Raw genomic sequence first — 26,931 nt, 5'->3', positions numbered from 1 at the left:
CCAGTGGCGGCGTGCTTTACACCACCGCATCCGACGCTTTGCATTGCACTTGGTGATGTATGGCTTGGATGCAGCTGCTCGACCATGGAAACCCATTCCATGAAGCTCTCTGCGCACTGTTCTTGAGCTAATCTGAAGGCCACATGAAGTTTGGAGGTCTGTAGTGATTGACTCTGCAGAAAGTTGGCGACCTCTTCGCACTATGCGCGTCAGCATCCGCTGACCCCGCTCCGTCAGTTTACGTGGCCTACCTCTTCGTGGCTGAGTTGCTGTCGTTCCCAAACACTTCCATTTTCTTATAATACAGCTGACAGTTGACTGTGGAATATTTAGGAGCGAGGAAATTTCACGACTGGATTTGTTGCACAGGTGGCATCCTATCACAGTTCCACGCTGGAATTCACTGAGCTCCTGAGAGCGACCCATTCTTTCACAAATGTTTGTAAAAACAGTCTGCATGCCTAGGTGCTTGAATTTATACACCTGTGGCCATGGAAGTGATTGGAACACCTGATTCCAATAATTTGGATGGGTGAGCAAATACTTTTGGCAATATAGTGTAGCTCAGGATAACCTGAGCCTAGGCTTCTAAGTAGACAGGGTGTTTGCCTCATGGACTAAAACCAGTAGTTGGTTCCACTGAAGAGGAGCCGGATAACTAAAAGATGTGCCTCCTTTTCAAGGGAATTCTGTGAACCACTAATAAATCTGCAGATTTAGAGCAAAGTGCTCTGTTAGGAACACAAGGAACAATCATATCCTTCATATAACATTATAACATAATTATTTAGAGCTTTAATTTCAATTCAGTTTATTTATGTAGTGCCAATTCAAAACACATGTCATCTTAAAGCACTTTAGAAACAATTCAGCCAGATCACACAGTCAGGCTTTATATCTGATTATTATTCTGGATGTAACAGGAAGCCAAAATGATCGATCTAATTTTCTTAAGAACTCCCGCTGCAGCGTTTTAGATCAGCTGTGGGCTTTTAACTACAATTTGTGGAGTTAGTGTTTTTTTTCCAACTTGCTTGTAGATTGTCAAATTAAGTGTTTGAGTTCAAATCATTTAATTCTATTTAGAAAGTGCAATTCACAAAACTCAAGGCACTTTACAGAGACAATTCAACATGAACACACAGTCAGATTGGTTCAAAGTTTTCTATCTAAGGAAAATCAGTTGCCTGCATCGACTCATTGACTCGAAGGCAATCACTCATACCAAGCATGCTTGTAGCGACAGTGGAGAGGAAAACTACCTTTTAACAGAACGAAACTTCCAGATAAACCAGGCTCATTGCCGACTGGGGTTCAAGGAGACAGAAGCAGATGCAAAAGATAAGTGTCAACCAGCTCCACAGGAGGCCCCGTCCAGGAAACAAACAGCCAGACAGATGAGCTCCGAGCCAGCTCCCATGTCAGAGGATGAAAAGAGCACATCCAGATAATCAGTCTGTTATGGTTCTCATTTGTTGTGACTCCGAGTTTTCTGTTATCAGTTGTTTTTATTTTCCATGATATTCTAGCATTCTTTAGTTACTCTCTGTTGCCCCATTGTGATTGTTTTCTTTCCCCTTGGATTCCCTCGTGCCAGTTCCACCCACACCTGCTCCTCATTCAGCTCGTTAGTCCATCCTTTGTTCTGTTCTCCTTAAATACTCCACCTCTGCAGTCACTCAGTGCTGGTTCCTTCTCGTTGCTGTATTGTCTACTCTGCTCGTCTCTCCCCGGCTCCTCAGACTCGTTTTTTCCCCCTGATGTCTCCATGATTTCGGTTTGTTTAATATTTTAAGTTGGATTTCTGGATTTCTGCCTCTGCTACCTATGGTCTGCAATTAAACCTCTCAGAACTCATCTCTGCTTCACTCTTCTCTGCATCTGGGTCCTCGAGCAACCTCACCACCCATTACTGACACAGTCAGAGAAACAGGACTACACTGAAAAACAGGCCAAGCCCCAACCTGCTGCTCTGGAATCTTTTTTCTAGTGTTTACTTATAACCTCTGTTTTCTGTCCCTCTTGTGACTTTTAGAAGTTACCTTATGTCTTCAGTGTTTTTCATATTAACAGTCTTTTTTTTTTTTTTCTCTTTTTAGGCTCCTCCCTCTTTCCTGTCTCCATCTCTTTCTCTCATTTTTCTCTCACTTTAGTATTTATCCCTTCCTTCTGCCTCACCTTTCTTTTTGTGTCCGTTGTAAACCCTTTTACTCTCTGAACCATTTTGAATGAAGTTTTATATAGAAATATATTTATATAGAAATGTGTTTTTTTGTTGTTGTTTTTTTTGCAACAATAGTGCAACAAAGTTCACTCCACAGCACTCACTTGACCTTAAACTGCAAAACAAGGTAGGCGAATAAGAATTAGTTCAAACTTAACTGTGCTTGGTAGAAAATCCTAAGAAGAACTTGAAGAGAAAAAATAAATCCTTCCTACCTACAGTAAAGGATTCACACTTTCAGCCCCTCCCACCCCAATAACCCTCTACAGACACTGTGACTTTTTGTCTCTGGATGCTGTTAACATTCTGTTATGTTTTTTTTACAATCATGCTTCAGTATTTAAGTTCATTCATGATGATTATTCTTTTTTTTTTCATTTTGGTTTAATAACAAATGCTTCTAGAGAGTCTTATTAGCTCATAAAGTAGTTATCACCATGGTCCAGGAAATCTTTGTGATCCCTGAAAACAAGTTCCTTTCTATTTCTCCCATTTTCAGAGTCCGTCTGCAGAGGCAGAGCTTCTCATGCTCCATCACGCATGGGTGTCACAGCGGTCCTTAGGCAAGACCCTCCATGCTAATGCCTGCTTTGAATCCAGAGGTTCTGAGTTCGAGACCCACTCCCACAGACTGCCACTCTGGGTCTCTGAGCAAGACCCTTAACCCCCACACTGCTCTCTGGGTGCCGCATGATGGCAGCCCACTGCTCCCCAAGGGGAAGGGTTACATGCAGAGAGTTAATTTTGTTGCTCTGTGCCCGTGACAGCCTAATAACAATAAGAATGCTGGACAAAAAAAAAAAAAAATGCATTGTATTCATCCATCCATTATTTGACACGCTTGTCCCGAGTGGGGTCACGAGGGGTGCTGGTGCCTATCTCCAGCAGTCAATGGGCGAGAGAGTTGCCAGTCCATAGCAGGGCAACACAGAGACACACAGGACAAACAACCATTCACACTCACACCTAAGGACAATTTAGAGAAGCTAATTAACCTAACATTCTGTTCTCTCCGGAGTACCCGGAGAGAACCCACGCATGCTAAGGGAGAACATGCAAACTCCATGCAGAAAGACCCTGGGCCTGGAATCAAACCCGGAACCTTCTTGCTGCAAGGCAGAAGTGCTATCCACTGTGCCCCTGAGCAGCATTGTATCCAATAACCTCAAATTAAAGGAATAGTACACCCAAAACATGATTAGCCTTCATTTTCTACTCACCCCCATGCTGAACAACACTCTGGAGTACTTTTTTGATATCTCAAATGCATCTGGAGATCTGGGAGGCTTCTTGCTGTCTGCTGACATTCAAATAATGGAGGTCTATGGCGCCCGAGGCAGAAAGGTCCATAAAAGTCCACAAAAAACGTGTCAATATTCCTCCATACTGCTCGTCCAATGTATTCCAAGTGTCCTGAGTGGGTAGCATCCAGAATTTACTCGAAACGAAGTCATTTAGAATGTTTTTAGAGCACAAACAGTAGTGTATAGGATTTCCTAAAAGCGCGCGCCTGCGCGTTCACGAGTCTACGGAAACTGCGGCAGACCAAACCAGATGAAAGTGCGCATTCAGCGTCTGCTCTGCCGATAATGCAAGCGTAGAAGAAGAAATGTGCTGTTTACCTGTGCAAAGAAAGAAACAACGAAAGAAAAATGTCTGAGGACTTCAGTGTTGAGGAAGAGCATGAGTTCTTTGCTGAGCTGAATGCGCTGGTTTGGTCTGCCGGCTTCCGTAGCGTTGTGAACGCGCAGGCGCGCGCTTTCAGGAAATCCTATACACTATTGTTTATGCTCTAAAAACATTCTAAATGACTTAGTTTCGAGTAAATTCTGGATGCTACCCACTCAGGACACTTAGAATACATTGGACGAGCAGTATGGAGGAATATTGACACGTTTTTTGTGGACTTTTATGGACCTTTCTGTCTCGGGCGCCATAGACCTCCATTATTTGAATGTCAGCAGACAGCAAGAAGCCTCCCAGATCTCCAGATGCATTTGAGATATCAAAAAAGTACTCCAGAGTGTTGTTCAGCATGGGGGTGAGTAGAAAATGAAGGCTAATCATGTTTTGGGTGTACTATTCCTTTAAGGTTTCATATTGAGTGAAACTGAACGCCTGAGAAGAATATTATGTAATGCTGCTTTAATTCCCCGACTTCGCCTCCAGTTTCCCCTTCCTGCAAAATGTAGCACCCGCTGCACATAGGTCAGAGCTCCATTAAGGGACCGAACGTTTTCACACCTTGTTTGCACTTTTACAGATCAATGCAATTGCATGGATACAGGCGTTTCCAAGTCTCAGGGCCTTTTAAGACCCAAAAGGTTTATAAATGAACCTCCTGGCCTGTATGACTGAATGGTGAGAGTCTGATCTGGTTAGCCAAAACAAAAACGAAAGTTTATGGGATCCATGCAAAGTTGTGTGTGTGTAGAGATAAAATTACAATAGTACAGGGGTGGGAGCATCATGGTGGGGAAGCAATTCCTTTTAGCAGGAACAGGGAGACTGGAAAATGGACAAAGAAAAAGAGGGACTGCAAAAGATGCAGGACAAGATCATAAGAAAACAGTCAAACTTAAATTTTAAATCCAATCTAACCCCTGTGCTATTTTGCAAATAAGTGATATAAATAAATATATATTTAATAAATATAGATTAGATTGATTTTATTGCAGACTCAAGGTCCAATATACATTAAAAGAAACAGATACACTAAGAATAAAAAAAGAATAAAAGCACAACAGAGAAGGTTCCTACCCCTTCAGGAGGCAATTATACCAATGTCTCCAAAGAAAAGATGAATATTTAACTGCACTATATTTGATTATAAGCCATCTTCAACTTATGAAGACTGGCTTTTTTAAAGTTGCACCACAAATGTGCCGTTTACAGCGATGTGCAATATGATCTGAACAAGTTCCGTTTCACTTCGTCAGAACAGAATCCAAACTTCCGGACAAGGATATTTGCCTGAGCGTATATCATTCGGACCTGACGGTAAATGTCAACAAATGACCAAGATATTTGACTTCATTTGAGACGTTCAATAAAATACCAGATAGTTTAAAATTGGGAAATATTATGTTTTTGTCCTCTTTAGTGCGACAGATCATAATGATACTTTATGAAGGATTGAATTTGACGTCATGAAGCTCACCATATGCTGAACAGACATTAAGCAGCTTCTGAAGACCAGCTGAACTTGGACTAAAGATTATAATTACATCTCCAACCATGCAGCCATGGCTACACAAGTTTAGCTGCCTATAGAGGTCATTCATACACTGCAAAAAATGGAAATCTAAATAAGTAATTTTTGCTCAAATTAAGTGCATTTTTTCTTGAATTGAGGATGTAAGTGAGACATTTTGCTAATGGAACAAGACAATTTTAATCTAAACTAAGAAAAGAACAATTGCTTTATCTTATTTCAAGTGTATATTTTCTAATTATCTTATTTTAGGAGTAAAAATACTCATTCCATTGGCAGATCCTCTTATTTATCTGCTCAAATAAAGGGTAAATACACTTAATTTAAGACATTTTTTACTTATTTCTAGATGTTTTTTGCAGTGTATATAGGCTGATAGTGAGTAAAACAGTTAAATAACACACTTGTTCCATCACTTTCAAGAATAAAAGTAACATGGATTTAAATAACTGGAGAGTTCCTTCTGATTACGGATTGCTCGGGATCCGGCCGCTGCTTCCACTGAATGGAGGGCCTGCTCCAACACAGCAATCATGAAATCATTACATTCCCCAATTAAGTCATCACTCAGGAGGGACATTCCCCTCGTGTGAGAGTACTAATTAAGTGATTAGGAATGATTGTATCATCTGAGCCAGACCAAACACTGACATGGAAGCACCTGTCACCTTCAGATACGTTCAGCCACAGGGTGGTCTTAAAGCAGATTTTCAGATAATAGGGGAAAGATTAGACAGAAATATCATTATTTCAAAGCTTTATTTATTCTCTATGCATACCAAAAAGGTGTGCTTTCATTCTCACCTTCTGATGTTCTGAGTCATTTTCACAGTGCAGACAGGTTGGGGCACTGCACATAGCCCAGAGTGAGGACACTCGGGACCAGTGCACGCTAAGTGGTGCACTGGCAGGGAGTGGAGGGGAGGAAAGGGTTTGTGCATGACTGTGCTTACACACTGGGCTGCAATGAATGATCAGCGCGCTTGAATGAAAGAGATAAATGAAATGCTCTAGAAATTCCCAGCTTTACTTTGCAACTTATTCTTCTGTAGAAAAGTCAAGAGAGTAACACTCCTCATACTATGAAACAGAGAAAAAAAAAACAGCTTACAAAATTTTTTCTCCTGAGGCAAAGGGTCAGCAGTCGAGACAGGGAGGATAGGTAATTAAAATTCCACCCTTAAACAATAAAACATGATTAAAGCAAAGGTGTGTCCCTCTTCCTCTTCCCAGAAGAAGCCTGAGTGTTTCGATTTCCCTAGTAACATCACAGATTTCTAAAGGTGGCAAAGGTTTTTGGACATTTATTATTACAGTTAAACTAATGTTTGCTTAGAGTTCGACAACAGCCGACAGAGTGAAAAAAACGTCTTCAAGGAGAAAACGTGAATCATATGAAATGTGAGATCATGTTGTCCAGTGGTCATGTGCACTGGTGCTTGAATAAGACATTTAAAAACTTCCACTGTATCTACACTAATGGAGTAGTCACATAAAAAAAATGACTCAGCAAACACACACAGGCAAGATAAATAGAGGAACATTCCAGCGAACTCTTGAATTTCATCATTGTACCACATACAGTACATCTGGATACTATTACACTAAAAACATTACTAATCTCAGGAGAAATATGCAGGAGTAAAAACCGCTCTCAGTTTGTCAGCGTCTCTTCTTGCCGTTTCTGAAGCTTAAATATCTACACTACACTAATTCTCAGAGTAAAATATCTTCTGTGCTCAAATATTGGAGGTTTTTAGTTGCAGAAAATGTTTCATGAGATGCTAAAAGGCAAATTAGGGTCAGTAAGGGAAAGAGCTGAAGCAGTAAAGTATGATTTATTCATCAAAATTATTATGATAACTGTTGTTACAGATAATATTATTATATTATGAGCAAACAGACTGACTGACTAACGAGTACCGCTAGAAAAATAAGTAAAAGTTGCAGTGGAAGTTCTACTAAATTGCTGATATTTGCAGCAAAAAAATGCAATGGTTAGTATTGGGCTAAAATTTATTTGGGTAAAATTTTAGAATATAAAGAAGTTTTACTCCAAACAAGCACAGACCCACTCAGTTTATGGTGAAGTGAGGCTTGTTTTATTTTAACACTATTTTCTATCTGCTGACCTGGCTGTGACACTTGGAACAAGTTGATTTAATTTCACACAAACCTTTACGACTGGAAGTTGTTTGTTATCTTCAAACATCATAACAGATGTTAATTTAAACAGATATGTTGTAAAAAAAAAAAAAAAAAGATTTGAATTTTGATTTTTTTCTTGCGTCATAATCAAATTTTGGAAAGAAGTTAGTTGGCTTTTTTTAAACATTATTTCTATTTCATTATTTAAAGATAGCACAATATGCATATTATTTCATACTTTAGTCTGATTATAATTTCTAATCGGACTGCTCAAGAACAAGAAGGTTCCGAGTTTAATTCCAGGCCCAGGGTCTTTCGGCATAGAGTTTCAATGTTCTCCCTGAGCATGCATGGGTTCTCTCCGGGTACTCCAGCTTTCTCCCACAGTCCAAAAACATGACTATTAGATTAACTTCTCTCAATTCTCCTTAGGTGTGCGTGTGTGTTGGAATGACTTAGACTTAGATAAATGGTTGCATGTCTCTGTGTTGCCCTGCGATGGACTGGCGACCTGTCCAGAGTGTATCCTGCCTCTTGCCCCCATATAGGTGGAGATAGGGACCAGCACCCCTTGTGACCCAGCTTGGGATAAGCGCAGAGATGGCAAAAGTACTCACTTTCCATACTTGAGTAAAAGTACAGACACTTGTGTTAAAAAATACTCTGGTAAAAGTGGAAGTACTGATTAAATGTCTTTACTCAAGTAAAAGTAACAAAGTACAGGCTTGTAAATTTACTTAAAGTATAAAAGTAAAAGTAGAAACCACTTTTTTCATGCCGTTGCCTACATTTTAAATGGATGTCTGCCAATAGGACTAGATCTCCGTTGTGTTCATTTTCAATCATCTCGTCGTCCATGCTACTATGCTAACGCCACCGCCACCAAGCTGCAATGATTTGCCGCCAATGAATACCGCCGAATCTGTCGATTCATCTTGTAGTGGTGCGTCAAATGCAACGTAGATTCCCATCCAATTAGATTGAATTTGGTATTGATGACGTGAAAAATAATAACGGTGACTCCATTTAAATGATTCAACACTAAAGTAACGAGCCAATTTTTTAAAATGTAAGGAGTAGAAAGTACAGATATTTGTGTAAAAATGTAAGGAGTAGAAGTAAAAAGTCGCCATAAAAATAAGTAGTAAAGTAAAAATATCAGAAAAATCTACTTGAGTACAGTAACGAAGTATTTGTACTTCGTTTCTTCCCATCTCTGGATAAGCGTGATGGAAAATGGATGGATAGATGTATAATTTCTAATCAAAGAAATAACTCAGACATTAAAATTATATATTAAGCACTTGAGTAGCAATTCAGCCAAATATCTTTTACTCTTATTTGAATAAATGCTACTTGGTAATGGCTACACAACCTAGTTGCCTCCATGCAACACTCTATTGATGCATTCATTAAGGAGGCAAAACCAAACATTCAGCACATAGAAATTAACACACCTTCCAGAACTCAGATAACATTGTTATAATATAATTAAATTTTTATATTGATTTTATGCGGTTTTATAGTATGATTTCCTGAGACACTGAATGGTGGATAGATAATAATAATCAATGAAAGAACTATAGCAACATTTGTTTCTATCATAAAAACTTATAGATATAAAGTAATAAATAATAAAATAGCTTTACTTTTAGTTAGTAATGAGTGGAGTAGCCCTAAATAACGCCATAAGGGTAGGTAGTGCATTATCTTTATTATAGCAATAACTTAAAAAAAAAATTATCATGTCATAATAATAATAATTATTATTATTTATTATTAATATTACTATTATTATTATTATTATTTGTAACCTATAACTATCACAAAAAATAGAAGAAATACAATTATTTGAATTCCATTTTTGAGAGATATCAAAGCATCATCGCTTGTTCCGGTTGCTCATTTCATATTTGGAGTTTGTGCGCCCTCTAGCGTCAAATTTACAGTCTCACACTTTTTACTTGGAGCCACCTGCTTTAGCCGGTAGGGGGCAGTACTGACACTATGATGATGCGAACACACACGTTAGGGGGAAACAGAGGAAGCAGTCAGGAGCCGCCTGCCTTCCTCTTTATGACAGCAGCGTCAAACAGACAGGGAAGTATTTGATCTAAACGGCCGAGTTGAGCTCAAAATAGTCTCCCTTTGATTTAGAGCTGCACATTTAAATAGCATCGAACATGTCGAAGAACACAGTGTCGGCACGCTTTCGGCGAGTAGACGTGGATGAATACGACGAGAACAAATTTGTGGACGAAGAGGATGGAGGAGAAAATCAGCTGGGTCCTGACGAGACGGAAGTAGACGCCCTTATCAGACAATATCCTTTACATGACATTAGATTATTTCATTTTGTCCGCTCTTTTTTTCTGTATGAGTATTTTAATTTGTGTCGGTGCCTGAATGATGGTTGTTTTGCTAGCAGGCCAATCATTGCCCAGACTTGCCTGACAGTCACATTCCAGGGATTGCTGCTCAGGGCTCAACAGGCCCCCATTTAAGGTGCCTGAAAAATGCGCCTGAACGTTTTTTCCTTTTATTTTGCCACAATAAAAGAATAAACTTCAGTGTGTTGTATGTGATAGTCCAACAAAATGTGGCAAAGGATGCGTGGCTTTTAAAAGGATTTACATAAAAAAAAAAAAATTTAAAGGTACTACTAAAAATATATACTAATTATTTGTAAAAATTGCTTAAATTAAATAGATCAGAGGGTCTGGAAATACCATCTCAATTCGTTTTTATATTGCACCAATTCAAAAACCATTGGAACAGCTCATTCTTTCAGATTGCTAAAAAGTTTTATATCTAAGAAAAACCAGTTTATTGCATCCAGTCATTGACTTTGGAGCATTTACCTCCTCTGAATGAGCATGTGGGGAAATTAGATACTTGCAGTGTGTCTATTCAGCAATCCCTCACACCGAGCTTCCAGGCAGCAACAGCGGAGAGGAAATGAGGAAGAAACCTCCAGCAGAACCAGGCTCGGTGAGAGCGGCCTTCTGCTGAGGCCCACTGGGGTTCAAAGAGACAGAAGCAGAGATACCAGAGGAACTTAGAAGTATTCATGCATAAATACTTTCCGTTAGGAAACGTAACAGTACATTAGCTCAATAGGGTGCTCTGATCAGTAAAAAAACAAAAGCAGTTAAGCAGATTAGGAGTGAGCCAGATTTTATGTTGAATAGGATGAATGAGAGCAGATACACGCAATAAAAGCTGAACCCATAGGTAGGGAAACAGGACTAAACACAGTAAAAACAATTCCAAATACATCATCTATAACCAAAGGTATTGATTGCAGCAGTACAGCTGATCAAGTGCTGATACAGAGTCATAGGCTACGTTCACACTGCAGGCCTTGTTGCTCAATTCTGATTTTTCTTGTGAAATCCGAATTCTTTGCTTTGCCGTTCACATTTCCAAATATTTGCGACTTGTATGTGGTCTTCTTTGTGAACTGCAGTCATGCAACCTTAGTGTCCCACATGCGCAATAAGGACACAATGACATCACAGGCCAGTGTGCTCTGTGTTTATGGAAGTAAACATGGATGGTAGTGCCGGGGCGCATCTAGCGATCTTTCCCAACCATAAAAACACAATCTTTTCAAGATGGTTAAACATAACCATCATAACTCCGCATCATCGTCTGCCATGGTTGCTGTTTTTTTTCTTTGTTTTTTTTTGCTGCTTCATAGCAAGACCCAGAATAGCGACCTTTGTCGGGTATTAATGGCGTTCAGGTCGGATGAATGCGACCTGGCCGTTCAGACACAGGTCGCATTTGAAAAGATCAGATTCGTATCGGATACAGGATCACATAGCCAAGCGGCCTGGGTCGCATTAGAAAAAATCGGATCTGTGTTGTTCATGAAAAGATCAGATACAGGTCACATATGGGCCAAAAAAATCGGATCACTTCAGGCTGCCTTAGATTTAATTTTTAACTTTGCTGCGATTTAAATGACTATTATTATCGAAAATAATAATCATTTCAGTGAAGTTGCTGAAATAGCGTTGACACTATAAACCCATATTTTCTTTTTCTTTCATAGCTATAGCATCTCAACATTTAAAGGAAGGGCAACCAGAGCCCATTTAAATGGCTGGGAATCCTTTAAGGATTTTGTGTTTACATACAGTAAACCACAACAGCTTCTTTAAAATATGAAAGGTCACAAGATGTAGGAAACTCAAATATTATTTTTTATAATAAATTTCTCGGTATTGGTGTTTTTAAGCTTTATATTTCCTGTAGATCCCTGCTGAGTGTGTGTGCATCCTTAACCTTCCATTCACAGGGAATCTCATTGAGGCGTTACATGCAGTACTGAAGAACCCACCTATCAATACAAAAAATCAGAACGTCAAGGTGGGTCGCTATTCATTCAATTAATTTATCTTATTGTTGTACTTTTGAATTTTTAATGTCCATGTTCTGCGATCAGGACCGAGCTGAGGGCCTGGTGCTGAAGGTGCTCAGTGCCTTTAAGAGCAGCGACATCGAGAAAGCAGTGCAATCGCTCGACAAGAACGGGGTGGACCTGCTGATGAAATATATCTACAAAGGCTTTGAGAGGCCCTCAGAGAACAGCAGCGCAGTTCTGCTGCAGTGGCATGAAAAGGTAAACATTCCCCGTTCCTGAAATGTTTTCTAAAACAACCTGATGAAAAGGATGTCTTTGCTGTCCTGAAAAGTCGGACAGTTTTTTGAATTAATGTGGAAAAAATGATATTTGATCATTTGGAGTGTTGGCCTATTAGGTTAGATCAGTGCGCTTGTGCTCTGAGAAGGTTGCAAGTACCCGGTTTGATCCCCACAGCCGACAATCTGGGTCTCTGAGCAAAACACTTAATGGGGTCATAGAATGATTATAGAGGGTATTTGGTCCTAAAGGTCTCTGAATAGGGTGTGTAACATTGTTTGGGCTGAAAATGGCATATTTTCTGTTCAATGAGCTCTAATGCAAGCCTGGTTAAAAGCCCTAGAATGAAACAACAGGTTTTCTTCCTTTTATGGTATGATCATGAATATTTAAATGAGCTGTGCTCTGATTGGTTGGTTTACAACGAGCGAAGCTGCAGAGCAAAGATGCATCATGGCAACAAGCACTCACTCACTGGTCTGTATATAAATTTCGGGGCGTGACTAAAGTACAGGCAAGAACCAAGTAAGGCAGCATCTCCGAGTTCACGTCAACTCAGGGCTTCGTTTAGATTCCCCCTTTTTATGGTGGAAGTTTAGAATTATGAGATTTGCAGAGAAAGGAGGAGTCGATGGGGTTTGAACTTAACCACCCAATGAACTATCATTATTCATCTATGACGATGTAAACTCGTTTTGCATAACAGGGCACTCTCAAAATACTTTGAAAATCAAAATTTCCAGCCAATAGTGTTATTGGAATCCAGGACAAGACTTTATTACATTTGTAACATTAAAATAATATGGATATTTTGATGGCAAAATATTAATGTCAAAAAGAAACGCCAACTTGCTTGAACATATTAAGAAAAACAACAAAAGTGCTTCTATGAGAAATTCCTGAAAAACACTCTTAGTGTTTTTTCTTTGGTACAAAATAACGTTGGAGGCATTAATGCTGATATGAGCACTTACATTTTTTTAGTTTATAAACCGAAATGTAATTGTTGAGCTTATTTTTATTTTTATCTTTGCAAAGAGAGAAAAGTTCATCATACAGCCCTTATTGCAGAGTAATCAGCCCTGTTCTGCCTGGGCAACGTTACTAACAATAATGGAAAGTCGACAGAGTCAAATTACAGACACTTTGGTTAAACAGTAACATGTTATGAATAAACCTTGAGAAAAAAAATCTGGATTTTTATTGAATTTTGTGGCCTTGCATGTTAAACAGGCTGAGTGAAAACTTTTCTAGTTTATTTTCTAGTATAAATTAATATATGAAATAAGAGAAACTAGGCGTGAGTTCAGTTGGAAAAATTTGCTGCGTTTTTTTAGGACACCGAAGCAGCGGTTTCATGGAAACCCGAATGCTTCTAAATGCTGGAGAGGATGCGGGGATGAAGAAGCAAATCACTGTAATATTTTCTGGTCCTGCATAAAGATCAAGTCTTATTGGAAAGACGTTTTGGAGAAGGTTGAGACAATTTTGGATCTTAAATTTCAACAACCTACCATGTTCTCATTGCTCGGGGCTGTTCCTGAGAGTTTGAATATGAGTGACAAATATTTACTAAAAATCTTCAGTGCTACAGCCAAGAAACTTATCACTCGAAAATGGCTACAACCTGACCCACCAACAATAAAGAACTGGCTGGAACTGGTGGAGGAGACCCACAAAATGGAAAAGTTAACATTTATGCTGAGACTGCAGTCGGATCTTTATAAAAAGAGATGGAGCAAATGGACTAGATTTCTAGAAAACAATAACTGATAACTCAGGTTACTTGTACTGTCACTTCAAAAGCTGCTCAAAAATCCAAAGATTGAAATGTAAATTTGTTATCTGTTTTCATCCTGTATCTTTTCATATTTATCAGAATGTAAGTAACCCTTCTTGTCGACAGTGGTTTTCGTTCTGTATGTGATTGTTAAATGAAACGCATTCAATAAACATAAAGTATATTAAAAAAAAAAAGAAATAAGAGAAACTAAAGTTTCCGACCACATGCAGACAGCTGTTACAACTGCTTTCAATGCATTTCTGTGTAATTTCCTTTGAAACACTGAATCCAGCATGAATCTAGGGCTGCAACTAACGATTATTTTAAAAATCGATGAATCAGCCGATTATTTTTTTCGATTAATCGATGAATCGGAAAATTTTTTTTTTTTTATATTAACCTCTTTATTCCAAAATAAACATTTTAGACAGAACAAATAAGCACACAAGTACAGGTTGCTCATTAACTGTACTGGTGCAATATGAAAAATAAATGTTTTTGTAAAAACTACGCAAACTTACATGAGAAATATAGGGTACTTTGTTTCATAAAGCGCAAAAATAGACATTTTTGTTTTTAAAAGCCCCTAAGGGGTTCAAACAATAGGCCCCCCCATTTCAACAAATGAGCTTTTTTTAGACTAGAAGAGTTCTGCCTTTTAAGACAGGAAAGTATAGCAGTTAAAGTTGCTACTTGAAAAAATACTGAACCATAGAGATAAAAATAGCCCTGTGATTCAAATTATAAATTGTATTTGGAATAAAAATGAGAGAACTAGGGGTGTTAAAAAAACACATCCTCCAAAGACAGATATTTACATGGGAATGTGGCAAATAATTAATTGACATATTACTGATCTTGCTGGATTTTATTCTGCTTTACTTCCATAAATTGCAGGATCTTCTTTACTTTATCTTTGCCAGAAGATTTAAACTTTAAAAGCCTTGCCCTCATAATTTGCAAGTTAATTTATTTATAAAGGAAAATATAAACGCTGCTTAAGCTAATTCAAATGAAATTAAAAGTAAAATAAGTAGCCAACCTTATCACTGTCTGTAACCTACTAACACGGTAAGGAAAGCATCAGATGAGCTACCTGAGAAACTAACGTTACGTTTCCCCACTTTAAAACCAAACAAACATGGTTACTCATCCTGCTCATCAGCTCTCTTCACTGCCATCGAAGGCTCCAGCATGTTTTCTTTTCAGGTGCTGCATCATAACAGTGGTGCTTGCGTGCCATGTTCATTTGTTTTTACAAATGTTGCATGTTACGACTTTTTTCACTTTACAAAGCGCAGGCTATTTTAATTATTGTGATCAATTTGCGCCGTCAATCCCGGGGCATGCGCGCTTCATTTGCAATCCTGCGGCTCTGACTGCAGCGCTGAGAGGGATTCCTGTGGGAGAGGGAGAAAGGGGTCGGGATGGGGGAGGCGCCCCACGGCAGGCAAAAGCCGCCAGTGACACCGTAAAAAGTCGCCAGATTTGTCGCTAGTCGCTTTTTTGAAAAATAGTCACTAGAGGGGTCTGAAAAGTCGCTGAGTTGGCAACACTGCAACTGCGGCGCTACTCGCTCCGCCATATTTTTTTTTTCTTCCCCCGGATGACGGCGGCGGCGGATGACGCATTAATCGCGCGACACAACTAATCGATGATTAAATTCGTTGCCAACGCTTTTAAAAGTCGATTTTTATCGATTTTATCGATTCGTTATTGCAGCCCTACATGAATCCAAACCTTATTTCTCCCAAACTTAATAATTCTGGAGACTGAGATCCTTCCTGTTCCTTTTAAACATTAATCTAAAGTTTTTTCCTTCCACTCAATTTTCCAATAATATGTTTGCTACTTTACTCTTAAAAAGCCAACTTACCTTCTATGTTTAGAAGTCACAATTCTTCCTCATTCATTGTGTGCCACAGCAAAAGTAATCCATTGTTGAGTATTATTTTTTTTATTGGCTTTATGTGGTCTTGATCTAGATCAAAAGTCATGATCATAAATAACCATAGAAAAACTGATGATTATAACTCTTTGCAGTGAAGGTATAAAGTTTGTTTGGCTTCTTATGTTCAACTGAAATAAAATATCTTCAGTGTTTGTTCATTTTATGTTTATTCTGGCTGTGTTTGCAGGCTCTGGCTGCCGGAGGAGTGGGCAGCATTGTCAGGGTACTAACGGCGAGGAAAACGGTGTAAAAGCAGAGATCAAACACGCCGCACTGTTCACGTCCCAGAGGGCATCGCAGCTCAACAGAACACCAGATTTTAGTTTTACCCACTCAGGTGCTGATTTTCGTGAGACGTAAACATGGGACTTGAAAAGTGGGTTAAAACAGTTTTTCTTTATTTCTTCCATTTCAGTTTTCACAGCCTAAACCACAGTCCTCACAGGGTGCTAAAATACCTTCCTACTACATCCATTTGCTGATCCCTCTGAGATCAGCGGTCCCTCTGCTGTTTACGCTCTACTTTAGAGAAGAAACACTGGTGGGAATTCTGCACCAACTACTAATCAGTAATCTCATTTTTTGGTTCCCATTATGTTACTTTAGCATCAGAGACCCCTAAGTGGGGAAAAAAGGCAGGAAATCCTCAGATTTTTTTTATTGTGAAACCTGTATTTTCTACTTTTGTTTTTCTTTGTTAATCAAACATCAGTATTTTTTGTATCAAGTATAAAGTTAAGTTCATGCTGCAGATTTTTTAACACATCCTCACTGATTAGTTGCTAAAAAAATCTCATCATCCAACAGCAAGACTAATTTAACTGCATTTTATAAGATCATGTTTTATCTGCCTTATAAGGTGGATTACATCGGTTGCCAAATCTGTAGAGGGATTTTTAGCTGGGCTGATGTACGAGATGTTAGGATATGTTTTTGTTTAAAAGCTCACAATTTTGAAAAGAAGCTGCTGTCAGTAAAAACTATTCAGACCCAGAGTTTTTTTGTTTTTTAACCTCATGTCAAACATAGTTTACTCATTTTTCCACATATATGAATCACTTGTTGCTTGTGAATATGGATGATGTTTGAATACTGCAATCATTTAATCATTTATGATGCATCCAATATAGTTCCTAATGCAGTAATAAGGTATAACAGTCAGACCCAGAGATGTCGGATGATTTCTGCTGTTTCATGTAGTTCTTGTGATGCTCTTGAAATCTGGAGGTGAGCGAGGTGATGTGCTAACTGCCTTACTCAAATGTTTCTTTTATATCTTTGTGGGCATTTTTTTTTCTTTTCTGGAACAAAAATAAAATGTGTGATTGCTGATCATTTGTGTCTATTTTATTCTTATTCACACAATAAACCCACAGTTGATGAAGGCTTCTGGAAGGAGAGACAGACACCTGCTAGAAGGCTAAATCTATAAAGGGTTGAAACCATATTGTTGCAGATACAGAAAAAGGAATCATTTATTTTCACATAATTTCCACAGGATTAAGTTTTTAATTCAAACTTATCTTACCTGAATTTTTAAAACCGTTTTAAAAACAGAAACCTCCTTTTAGGAGTCACTGAAAGGTGTTTTTTTATGAAATGGGGTCACATTAAAAGCCTAATTAAACTTAGCTTTTCAAGCTTTCCTGAATTCCACATAAGGCTCCATTGTCAGACACCCCTTTATGAATGAAACCATTGCCTGTATGTTTTTATTTAGCTAATCACAATCTTAGTGTTATGAACTTTATTGTCAGAACAGGAAGGGGAGGTTTGTGTGTTTAGGTTTAATTCTCCTTCTTTTAGCACCCTTTTAGGGGTCTTACTGTCACAGAAAGCAGGGAACCAGTGTTTTATATGCTTTATAATGATGATTCTTACATGATGTTTAAAATGTCTAATATCAAAACGTATGCAGATGTGATTCATTTTTCCAAATAAAATTGTCAAGCCTATTTTACTCTCACATCCCCTATTAAAACCAATATTATGTTGTTTTTCCTAAATGATAAATACAACAAAGCTATGTTTTCTTATATAGTAACTGGAGGTTATATTATATTGAACTGCTAAGGGTGAGTATTGTAGGTGATGAGCGCCATTATAACTGTTAAAAAAATTATTCAAACGTGTCATAAATGTATTAATACTGCAAATAAATACTGAATTTATTCAAGAAATATATAAATGATGTATTTTGAAAGTCTAGTGGATGACTCGAAATTTCCCACAATGCACCTTGAAAAGCAGCGATCATCAATGGTCACCAGACAAGCAGATATACAGGTGCTGGTCATAAAATTAGAATATCATGAAAAAGTAGATTGATTTCAGTAATTCCATTTAAAAAGTGAAACTTGTATATTATATTCATACATTACATACAAACTCATATATTTCAGATGTTTATTTTGTTTAATTTTGATGATTACAAATGACAACAAATGAAAATCTCAAATTCATCATATCAGAAAATTAGAATATTACTGAAGACCAATAAAAACAAAGGATTTATAGAAATGTTGGCCAACTGAAAAGTATGAACATGAAAAGTATGAGCATGTACAGCACTCAGTATTTAGTTGGGCCTCCTTTGGCCTGTATTACTGCAGCAATGCGGCGTGGCATGGAGTCGATCAGTCTGTGGCACTGCTCAGGTGTTATGATAGCCCAGGTTGCTCTAATAGTGGCTTTTAGCTCTTCTGAATTGTTGGGTCTGGTGTATTGCATCTTCTTCTTCACAATACCCCATAGATTTTCTATGGGGTTAAGGTCAGGAGAGTTTGCTGGCCAATTAAGAACAGGGATACCATGGTCCTTCAACCAGGTACTGGTAGCTTTGGCACTGTGTGCAGGTGCCAAGTCCTGTTGGAAAATGAAATCTGCATCTCCAAAAAGTTGGTCAGCTGCAGGAAGCATGAAGTGCTCTAAAACTTCCTGGTATGTGGCTGCGTTGACCCTGGACCTCAGAAAACACAATGGACCAACACCAGCAGATGACATGGCACCCCAAACCATCACTGACTGTGGAAACTTTACACTGGACTTCAAGCAACGTGGATGAAGTGCCTCTCTTCTTTTCCTCCAGACTCTGGGACCTTGATTTCCAAAGGAAATGCAAAATTTACTTTCATCAGAGAACATGACTTTGGACCACTCACCAGCAGTCCAGTCCTGTTTCTCTTTAGCCCAGGCAAGACGCTTCTGACGCTGTCTGTGGTTCAAGAGTGGCTTGACACAAGGAATGCGACAGCAGAAACCCATGTCTTTCATACGTCTGTGTGTGGTGGTTCTTGAAGCACTCACTCCAGCTGCAGTCCACTCTTTGTGAATCTCCCCCACATTTTTGAATGGGTTTTGTTTCACAATCCTCTCCAGGGTGCGGTTATCTCTCTTGCTTGTACACTTTTTTCGACCACATCTTTTCCTTCCCTTCGCCTCTCTATTAATGTGCTTGGACACTGAGCTCTGTGAACAGCCAGCCTCTTTAGCGATGACCTTTTGTGTCTTGCCCTCCTTGTGCAAGGTGTCGATGGTCGTCTTTTGGACAACTGTCAAGTCAGCAGTCTTCCCCATGATTGTGTAGCCTATAGAACTAGACTGAAAGACCATTTAAAGGCTTTTGCAGGTGGTTTGAGTTAATTAGCTGATTAGAGTGTGGCACCAGGGGCCATCAATTTTGAACCTTTTCACAATATTCTAATTTTCTGATATGATGAATTTGAGATTTTCATTTGTTATCATTTGTAATCATCAAAATTAAACAAAATAAACATCTGAAATATATGAGTTTGTATGTAATGTATGAATATAATATACAAGTTTCACTTTTTAAATGGAATTACTGAAATCAATCTACTTTTTCATGATATTCTAATTTTATGACCAGCACCTGTAGATCATGATGCTTTGTGAGCAGAGCTCTCCTCGCAAAGCATCATGGGATTTGTTGCATCTGCAACAAATAACAAAGATGGCTTAGGCACCGTGCACTCAAAAAAAATAATGCCACTATTTTTGGCATTTACTTCATCATATTTAGTTACTTTAACACAATTGTTTCATGTTAGCAGGTTAGGACATAAAACAATTGTGTTAAAGTAACTAAATATGATAACCTGACTCCGCCAGAGGGGTTTGCTCCGCATATTCATCTGGAAACCTTCCGTTGAAGTATTTTTGGGAAGGGTTGAAAATACTGGTTAGTAGGGATGCACGATATTGGGATTTTGGCTGATATCCGATATGCCGATATTTTAAAACTCATGTAGCCGATAACCGATATCTATACCGATGTTAAAGCTGGACAAAAATATTCAAAATAGCAGTTTTGTTATCCATTTCTGACACTTTGAAAAATAATATACTCAAATATATTTTCATATGCTGATATCAAATAGATTTTTAAAAACGCGGTATCGATCTATTTTACTTTCAAAATCTCGTGAAATTTCATCGTTCTGTTACAAACTCTCGTGATATTTTGCAAATTCTTGTGAGATTTTGTTAGTAAAATAGATCGATACCGCGTCAATATATCAACATATAAAAATATGGCAAAATTTCGTGAATTTTCGGGGGATTTCGTGGCATAACGATGACAAATAGCAATATTTCATTAGTAAAAAAAAATTGATATGGTTTTTTTAAATGGCAATATATCAGCATATGAAGATATTGTGATATTTTAATGCATCAATATTTTTTACCTCGTCTTTAGAAGTTTTTAAGTCTGTAAAAAAGAAGTTTTTGAGAAAGAAGAAGAATTCTTTTTTTTTTAGACTTTAGAAACTCAGAAGCTGATCAAATATCGGGTTAAATATCGATGGGGTGGCCGATGTCCGATATTCAGTTTTAAGGCCGATACAGGCCGATACCGATAGGGGGCCGATTATATCGTGCATCACTACTGGTTAGCTGATTGGCCTATGTTGGTGATAGACGGGCCAAATAAACCAATCAGATCAACGAAGCATATGACGTACTAACAGAGCGATGACGAAAACACAACCACAAGCCAGGCTAACTCTTGCCGAAACCAGTCGGGAGAAGAGCAAAAACATCTTTTCCTCTGAGAAAAGCCTCCAGAGCAGTGTTTTGCTCTTCTTTGAGTGAAGAAATACTCTCTAATTCCAATAAAACTTGTTCGATAGCCACGCTAACGCTTGTTTCATCGGCTGAAGCCGCCATGTTCTTTAGACTGAACTGTCGCGCTTCTTGTTGAGTCACACCTCAACCCGCCTCAAAGCCAACGCTGATTGGATGTTCGTTTGGTGAACGGCTCCAAATTTTCTTTAACGGAAAGTAGCCAGACTGATCTGCGAGTGAAACCTTAATAGCTCGCGAGATCAGGATGGTCTCACGAGTTTATAAATATGATTAAGTAAATGCCAAAACTGTTTGCATCATTTTTTCAGTGTGCTTGCAGAGTCTCCCTGCATGACTAGCGGGGAGCGAAAAGTAGTGATCATCTGCCCGAACGGTCAGTTCACTATAAAGTCCACTACATATTCCCTGCTCTATATAGTGATGGAGAGATCTAGAGGTTAGGGCGGACTTTTGGACACAGCCTTTGACTTTCAAGTATAAGACAACCAGGAATAATTTTTTTTTACCAATCAGACATCAAAGTTTCAATGATAGCGGCTCACGCACTGCAAGAATGATCTAAAAATTTGTAAAAATGTCTTAAATTAAGTGTATTTACCCTTAATTTGAGCTGGTAAATAAGATGATTTGCCAATGGAATGGGTATTTTTTACTCTTAAAATGGGATAATTAGATATGATGCACTTGAAATAAGACAACGCAATTGTTTTTCTTTTTTTAAATGTAAACTGACTTGTTCCATTGGCAAAGTGTCTCACTTACCTGCTTAATTTAAGAAAAAATGCACTAATTTTAAGAAAAAAATGACTTATTTAGATTAGAATTTTTTGCAGTGCGGCCCCACCCCTTGACCTGGAATTATTTTTTAAATCATTAAAAATAATTATATTTTCTGTAAAACACATTAAACAAATTCCATATTTATATCCAATTTAAAAAATGTAATGTGACAGTTAAATAATTATTTCATAAGGTATTTATTGCATGTTGCATTCGTCACTCTCCATTTTGACGTCCCTTTCTAAAATCATGTTTTAAAACGTTTAAAAAATAAAAAAAATGTTAAAATTAATCTTCAAATTTGAAACATACCCCTATAATAGTTAATATTCCTGGTTCTTCTTTCTGTGTATTTTATCACTGTTAATTATAAAACTAATAAAATTTGTAGCTCTACTGCATCATAATTTGAGTTAAAACATTATGTACAAGTTAAAATAAATCCTGGTAATAACTTCTGGAAATAAAAATGATAACTAACTAGCTGCTGATGGAGCATTTTTCATAAAACAGAAGAAAATGTTACAGAAACCTCATATTTCCAACATTAGCACCACAAATCTACTATAGTAACTGAAGTTCAGTTGTAGATAGTTGTATTTGTTTAACCCTGATGCAGTGGGTAGAGGAATTACATACTCACTATGAGGAAACTGTTCCTTATAAATAAATATGAATGAAATGAGAACATTTTAAGACAAAATATAAAAAAGCTAAACAGTTCTATACAGAATGAATGGGGTAACAGAAAATAATGGATCGGTTTTGTCCCTGTTTCTCCGGTCTCTCATATTCCGCTTACATTTACATCCATAGCTCATCAGAACTGGATGCACTCACTGTCCTAAAAGCAACATCAGTCTGTCCAACATGGAGCAACACGTCCAGAAACAACGTCATCTCTCTCCCGCCACACTGATCCACAAGCTGAGGTTTAACCGCCAAACTTCATCTCCATTTAAAGTGTTCTCAGTAAGGGTAGGCAGAGACGGCGATGTATACGATGAAGGTTGTCTGGTACTCCACGGCGCCGTCCTCGCTGTAGGAGAGCGCTCGTACCTTCATGCGGTACGTGTGGGGCTCTCTTAGAGGTCTGGTGGTGAACAAAACACCCTTCATGTTTTCGTCTCGCAGGGCGAAGGGTAACGAGGCGTCCTCGTCCACCACCTGGAAGCTGGTTCTGGGGTGCATCACGCCGTCCTGTGTGTAGGCCACCAACCGGATGAGGTCCTGGTTGGCTGCGATGCCGAAGGGAAGAGACAGCAGCTTGTATTCTAACGCGTATGGACTCAGCGCACACTCCAGGTCGTTTGGTAGGCAGCTCTTCAAGCAGAACCTACAAGGTGAAAATCACAATATTTGCTTAGATGCTCAGTATAAGATAATTAGATTTTATAGTTGCTGTGAGTAACGGTTAGTGCTGACCCCTGATATTGATACCCGATACCTGGCTGTGCATTATTGGTCAATGTCGATACCATCTGTTTAAAATTGATGTGTGTATATATGAAGAACTGCATAGTGCTTGGATGTAAAATAATTGCCATCATGGCTTTGTCAAGCTGCTGCCTACCTTTGGGAAGCAGGAAAAAGACTAATGCAAAGTAAATCTAGTAGAACTTTTTATTGCCTACCTGGAATGGGTGACAATACTTGAATAAACTTTTGGCTCTCAAAATGGTATCAGTGCTCTATTTGTGGGTTCTCGCCGATACCAATACCACCCTTTTAGTGCTGGATCGGGGCCCCGTCCGATACTGGTATCAGTATTGGTGCAACACTAGTAACAGTTTAGCCTCGTGAGACCATCCTGATCTCGCGAGCTTTCAAGATTTCACTCGCTAATCAGTCTGGAGACTCTCCGTTAAAGAAAATTTGGAGCCGTTCACCAAACGAACGTCCAATCAGCGTTGGCTTTGAGGCGGGTTGAGGTGTGACGCAACGAAAAGCGCGACAGTTCAGTCTAAAGAACATGGCGGCTTCAGCCGATGAAACTAGCGTTAGCGTGGCTATCGAGCAAGTTTTATCGGAATTACAGAGTATTTCTTCACTGAAAGAAGAGCAAAACACTGCTCCTGAGGTTTTTCTCAGAGGAAAAGATGTTTTTGCTCTTCTCCCGACTGGTTTCGGCAAGAGTAGCCTGGCTTGTGGTTGTGTTTTCGTCGTCGCTCTGTTAGTATGTCATATGCTTCGTTGATCTGATTGGTTTATTTGGCCCGTCTATCACCAACATAGGCCAATCAGCTAACCAGTATTTTCGCCCCTTCCCAAAATTACTTCAACGGAAAGTTTCCAGATGGATATGCAGAGCAAATCCATCCTGCGGAGTCAGGTTAGTAACAGTTGGCTCGTAGAGTGATAAAAAACATTGTTCTTTTTCTTGATCAAACTTGTATTTTATAGGGGTCCACAGTGTTTTTTCTTACTATAAAATCTGAAAAGTGTGGAGGAACCCCCCTTCCACAATGTAAGAACTCTGAGGGAATAACTGGAAACCTCTTAATACCTGACAATGTCTCCCCCTATGCCTTAAAACCTGTAATGACCAACTAGCGCCCATATTTACTGTGATCTTAAAGACTCTAGACTTGTTTTGGTTCCCCTCGTGCTTCAAACACTCCACCATCATCTATGTCAAGTTAAACTTCTCTACAACAGTATCCCTGACCTGGCAATCCTTTAACCTGACTCCGCCAAATGGGTTTGCTTCGTATATCCGTCTGGAAACCTTCAGTTGAGGTAATTTTAGGAAGGGGCGAAAATACTGGTTAGCTGATTGGCCTATGTTGGTGACAGACGGGCCAAATAAACCAATCAGATCAACGAAGCATATGACGTACTAACAGAGCGACGACGAAAACACAACCACAAGCCAGGCTACTCTTGCCGAAACCAGTCGGGAGAAGAGCAAAAACATCTTTTCCTCTGAGAAAAGCCTCCAGAGCAGTGTTTTGCTCTTCTTTCAGTGAAGAAATACTCTGTAATTCCCATAAAACTTGCTCGATAGCCACGCTAACGCTAGTTTCATCGGCTGAAGCCGCCATGTTCTTTAGACTGAACTGTCACGCTTCTCGTTGCGTCACACCTCAACCCGCCTCAAAGCCAACGCTGATTGGACGTTCGTTTGGTGAACGGCTCCAAATTTTCTTTAACAGAGAGTCTCCAGACTGATCTGCGAGTGAAACCTTGAAAGCGCACGAGATCAGGATGGTCTCACGAGGCTAGCAATCCTTCATTATTGTGATGCTTCTTGTTCAGTAATGTTCTCTAATAAGGGTTATCACACACAACATTAAGAACCCTCTTTATCAGACTGTTGAACAATGATAGAGTATCTTCAGTCACAGGCAGATTTGTTAAGAACTGTCCATTTATCAATCTGCACAGTGGCGCAGTGGGTAGCACTGCTGCTTTGCTGCAAGAAAGTTTCAATTCCCCACCCGGGGTCTTTCTGCATGGAGTTTGCATGTTCTCCCTGTGCATGTGTGGGTTCTCTCCGGGTACTCCGGCTTCCTCTCGCAGTCTGAAAACATGACTGTTAGGTTACTTGGCTTCTTTAAATTCTCCTTGTGTGTGAATGGTGGTTTTTCCTGTTTGTCTCTGTGTTGCCCTGTCATAGACTGTCGACCTGTCCAGGGTGGACCCCGCCTCTCGCCCATTGAAAGCTGGAGATAGGCACCTACAGACTATCGATTTATGAAAACTATTTTTTTTACATTCTTCTACAGTTAGTCGATGGGTTTAAACCATTGCTGTGAATGTTTACCCTGTGTCTCGATCCCTCTGATAGTTTGGAGGACAGGGTGTGTCGATGCACTGGTAACTTCCTCTTGTGTTGAAGCACATCCGATTTGCCCCACAGCGAATGTTCTGCTCCAGGCACTCATCTATATCTGTGGATTTAGCAAACAGCGCGTCACAAGAGGATCAGTTTTCTCATAAGGTTTTGTTGGCTGAGCATTAAAACATACAAATAGCTTTGAAATGAGCTGCAGAATGAGGCTGCTGCATTGTTGGAGAGATTAGAGATCGAGCCTCACCTTGACACGTCTTCCCATTAGTCATCAGGTGGTAACCAGCAGGACAGATACACCGGTGGCTCCCTGGGGTGTTCACACACTCATGCTGGCACGTGTCCCTCACTTCACACTCATTGATATCTGTTGGTTCATAAAGTAACATGAAACCATGTTTCCTTATTTGTTCACGACAAGTTATAAGTATGAAGCTGCAACAAGAAGGAAGATTGTTTGTTAACTTTTCTGCTTCATGTCAGATTTGCCAATTTTATATGGAGCGAATTCTGTTCCAGTATTGCTGCAAGCAAAGAAAACATTTTTTTAATTTCAATTTAAAAGAATGAAATCGAGAAATGAAACATTGAAAAATGTTTCAAAAATTAAAAAAGTTTAAAAAATCCAATAGTTTTGTTATTTTTCCACATTTTCTTTTCTTTTTCTCTTTCAAAATTACCTGTTTTATGGATGTTTTTGCCAAATTTCTAATTTTTAAAATGGGCTTTTCCAAGTTGCACTCTTTTCAAATTTCTATTTCTGTTGGTCTGCATGAATGTTAGCAACAGCATTGTAATGGTCAATGTGGACGTATTGAGCTTGAAGTTAAGAGAATGTTACAATGGCCAAAACGTGGAAACGCAGCAGGCGACGAACCAAGCTGCAAAAACGTGTAAAGCACATTACAAAACACCAAAGGCGAAAAAGCAAATGCAACAAAAAAAAAGCTGCAAACAAAAAAGAAACGAGCTGCAAAAGCACAGCAAACAGAACTGAGCTGCAACACACGATAATAGTTTGTTCTTTCTTTGATTCCCTCTAGACGTCTGGAGCATTTTCTGGTGCAACTTTGCTTCTTTTTTACTATTAGCATGATTTTCTTTCTGTGATTGCAGCGTTTAGTTTTATGATGTTTTATTTCTTATTTGTTTTGTTGATTGTAGGTGTTTGCTTTTATTTTTAGTGATTAAAGCCTTTTTTGTTTGCATGTTTGTCTGTAAAATATTATTTTTGTGCTTGCATGTTTTGGAGTTTGCATCATACATGAGTTTGCAGCT

General features: G+C 38.8%; 2 protein-coding genes across 2 annotated transcripts in view; one reads left to right on the top strand and one right to left on the bottom strand.

Annotated features, from left to right (window-relative positions):
- The first annotated feature begins 9,629 nt into the window (after positions 1-9,629).
- arpc5b (actin related protein 2/3 complex, subunit 5B) lies at positions 9,630-16,599 on the top strand. The gene is made up of 4 exons (XM_038291768.1): positions 9,630-9,909; positions 11,891-11,963; positions 12,040-12,216; positions 16,159-16,599. The coding sequence occupies exons 1-4, from the start codon at positions 9,770-9,772 to the stop codon at positions 16,219-16,221; spliced, it is 453 nt and encodes a 150-aa protein (XP_038147696.1). The 5' UTR covers positions 9,630-9,769; the 3' UTR covers positions 16,222-16,599.
- A 5,835-nt stretch (positions 16,600-22,434) lies between these two features.
- Positions 22,435-26,931, bottom strand: part of hmcn1 (hemicentin 1) — a 170,964-nt gene continuing 166,467 nt past the window's right edge. The window contains exons 105-107 of the mRNA XM_038291733.1: positions 25,901-26,020; positions 25,627-25,753; positions 22,435-23,196 (exon numbers count right to left, since the gene is read on the bottom strand). Coding sequence (XP_038147661.1) covers positions 22,830-23,196; positions 25,627-25,753; positions 25,901-26,020 — 614 coding nt within the window. The 3' untranslated portion in view covers positions 22,435-22,829. The remainder of the gene's footprint in view (positions 23,197-25,626; positions 25,754-25,900; positions 26,021-26,931) is intronic.

This window comes from Cyprinodon tularosa, unplaced genomic scaffold (assembly GCF_016077235.1).
Source record: "Cyprinodon tularosa strain WSP-4 unplaced genomic scaffold, ASM1607723v1 ctg30, whole genome shotgun sequence".
NCBI lineage: Eukaryota > Metazoa > Chordata > Actinopteri > Cyprinodontiformes > Cyprinodontidae > Cyprinodon > Cyprinodon tularosa.
Note: the sequence above shows the minus strand (reverse complement) of the source record. Positions and strands in the feature narration are given on the sequence as shown.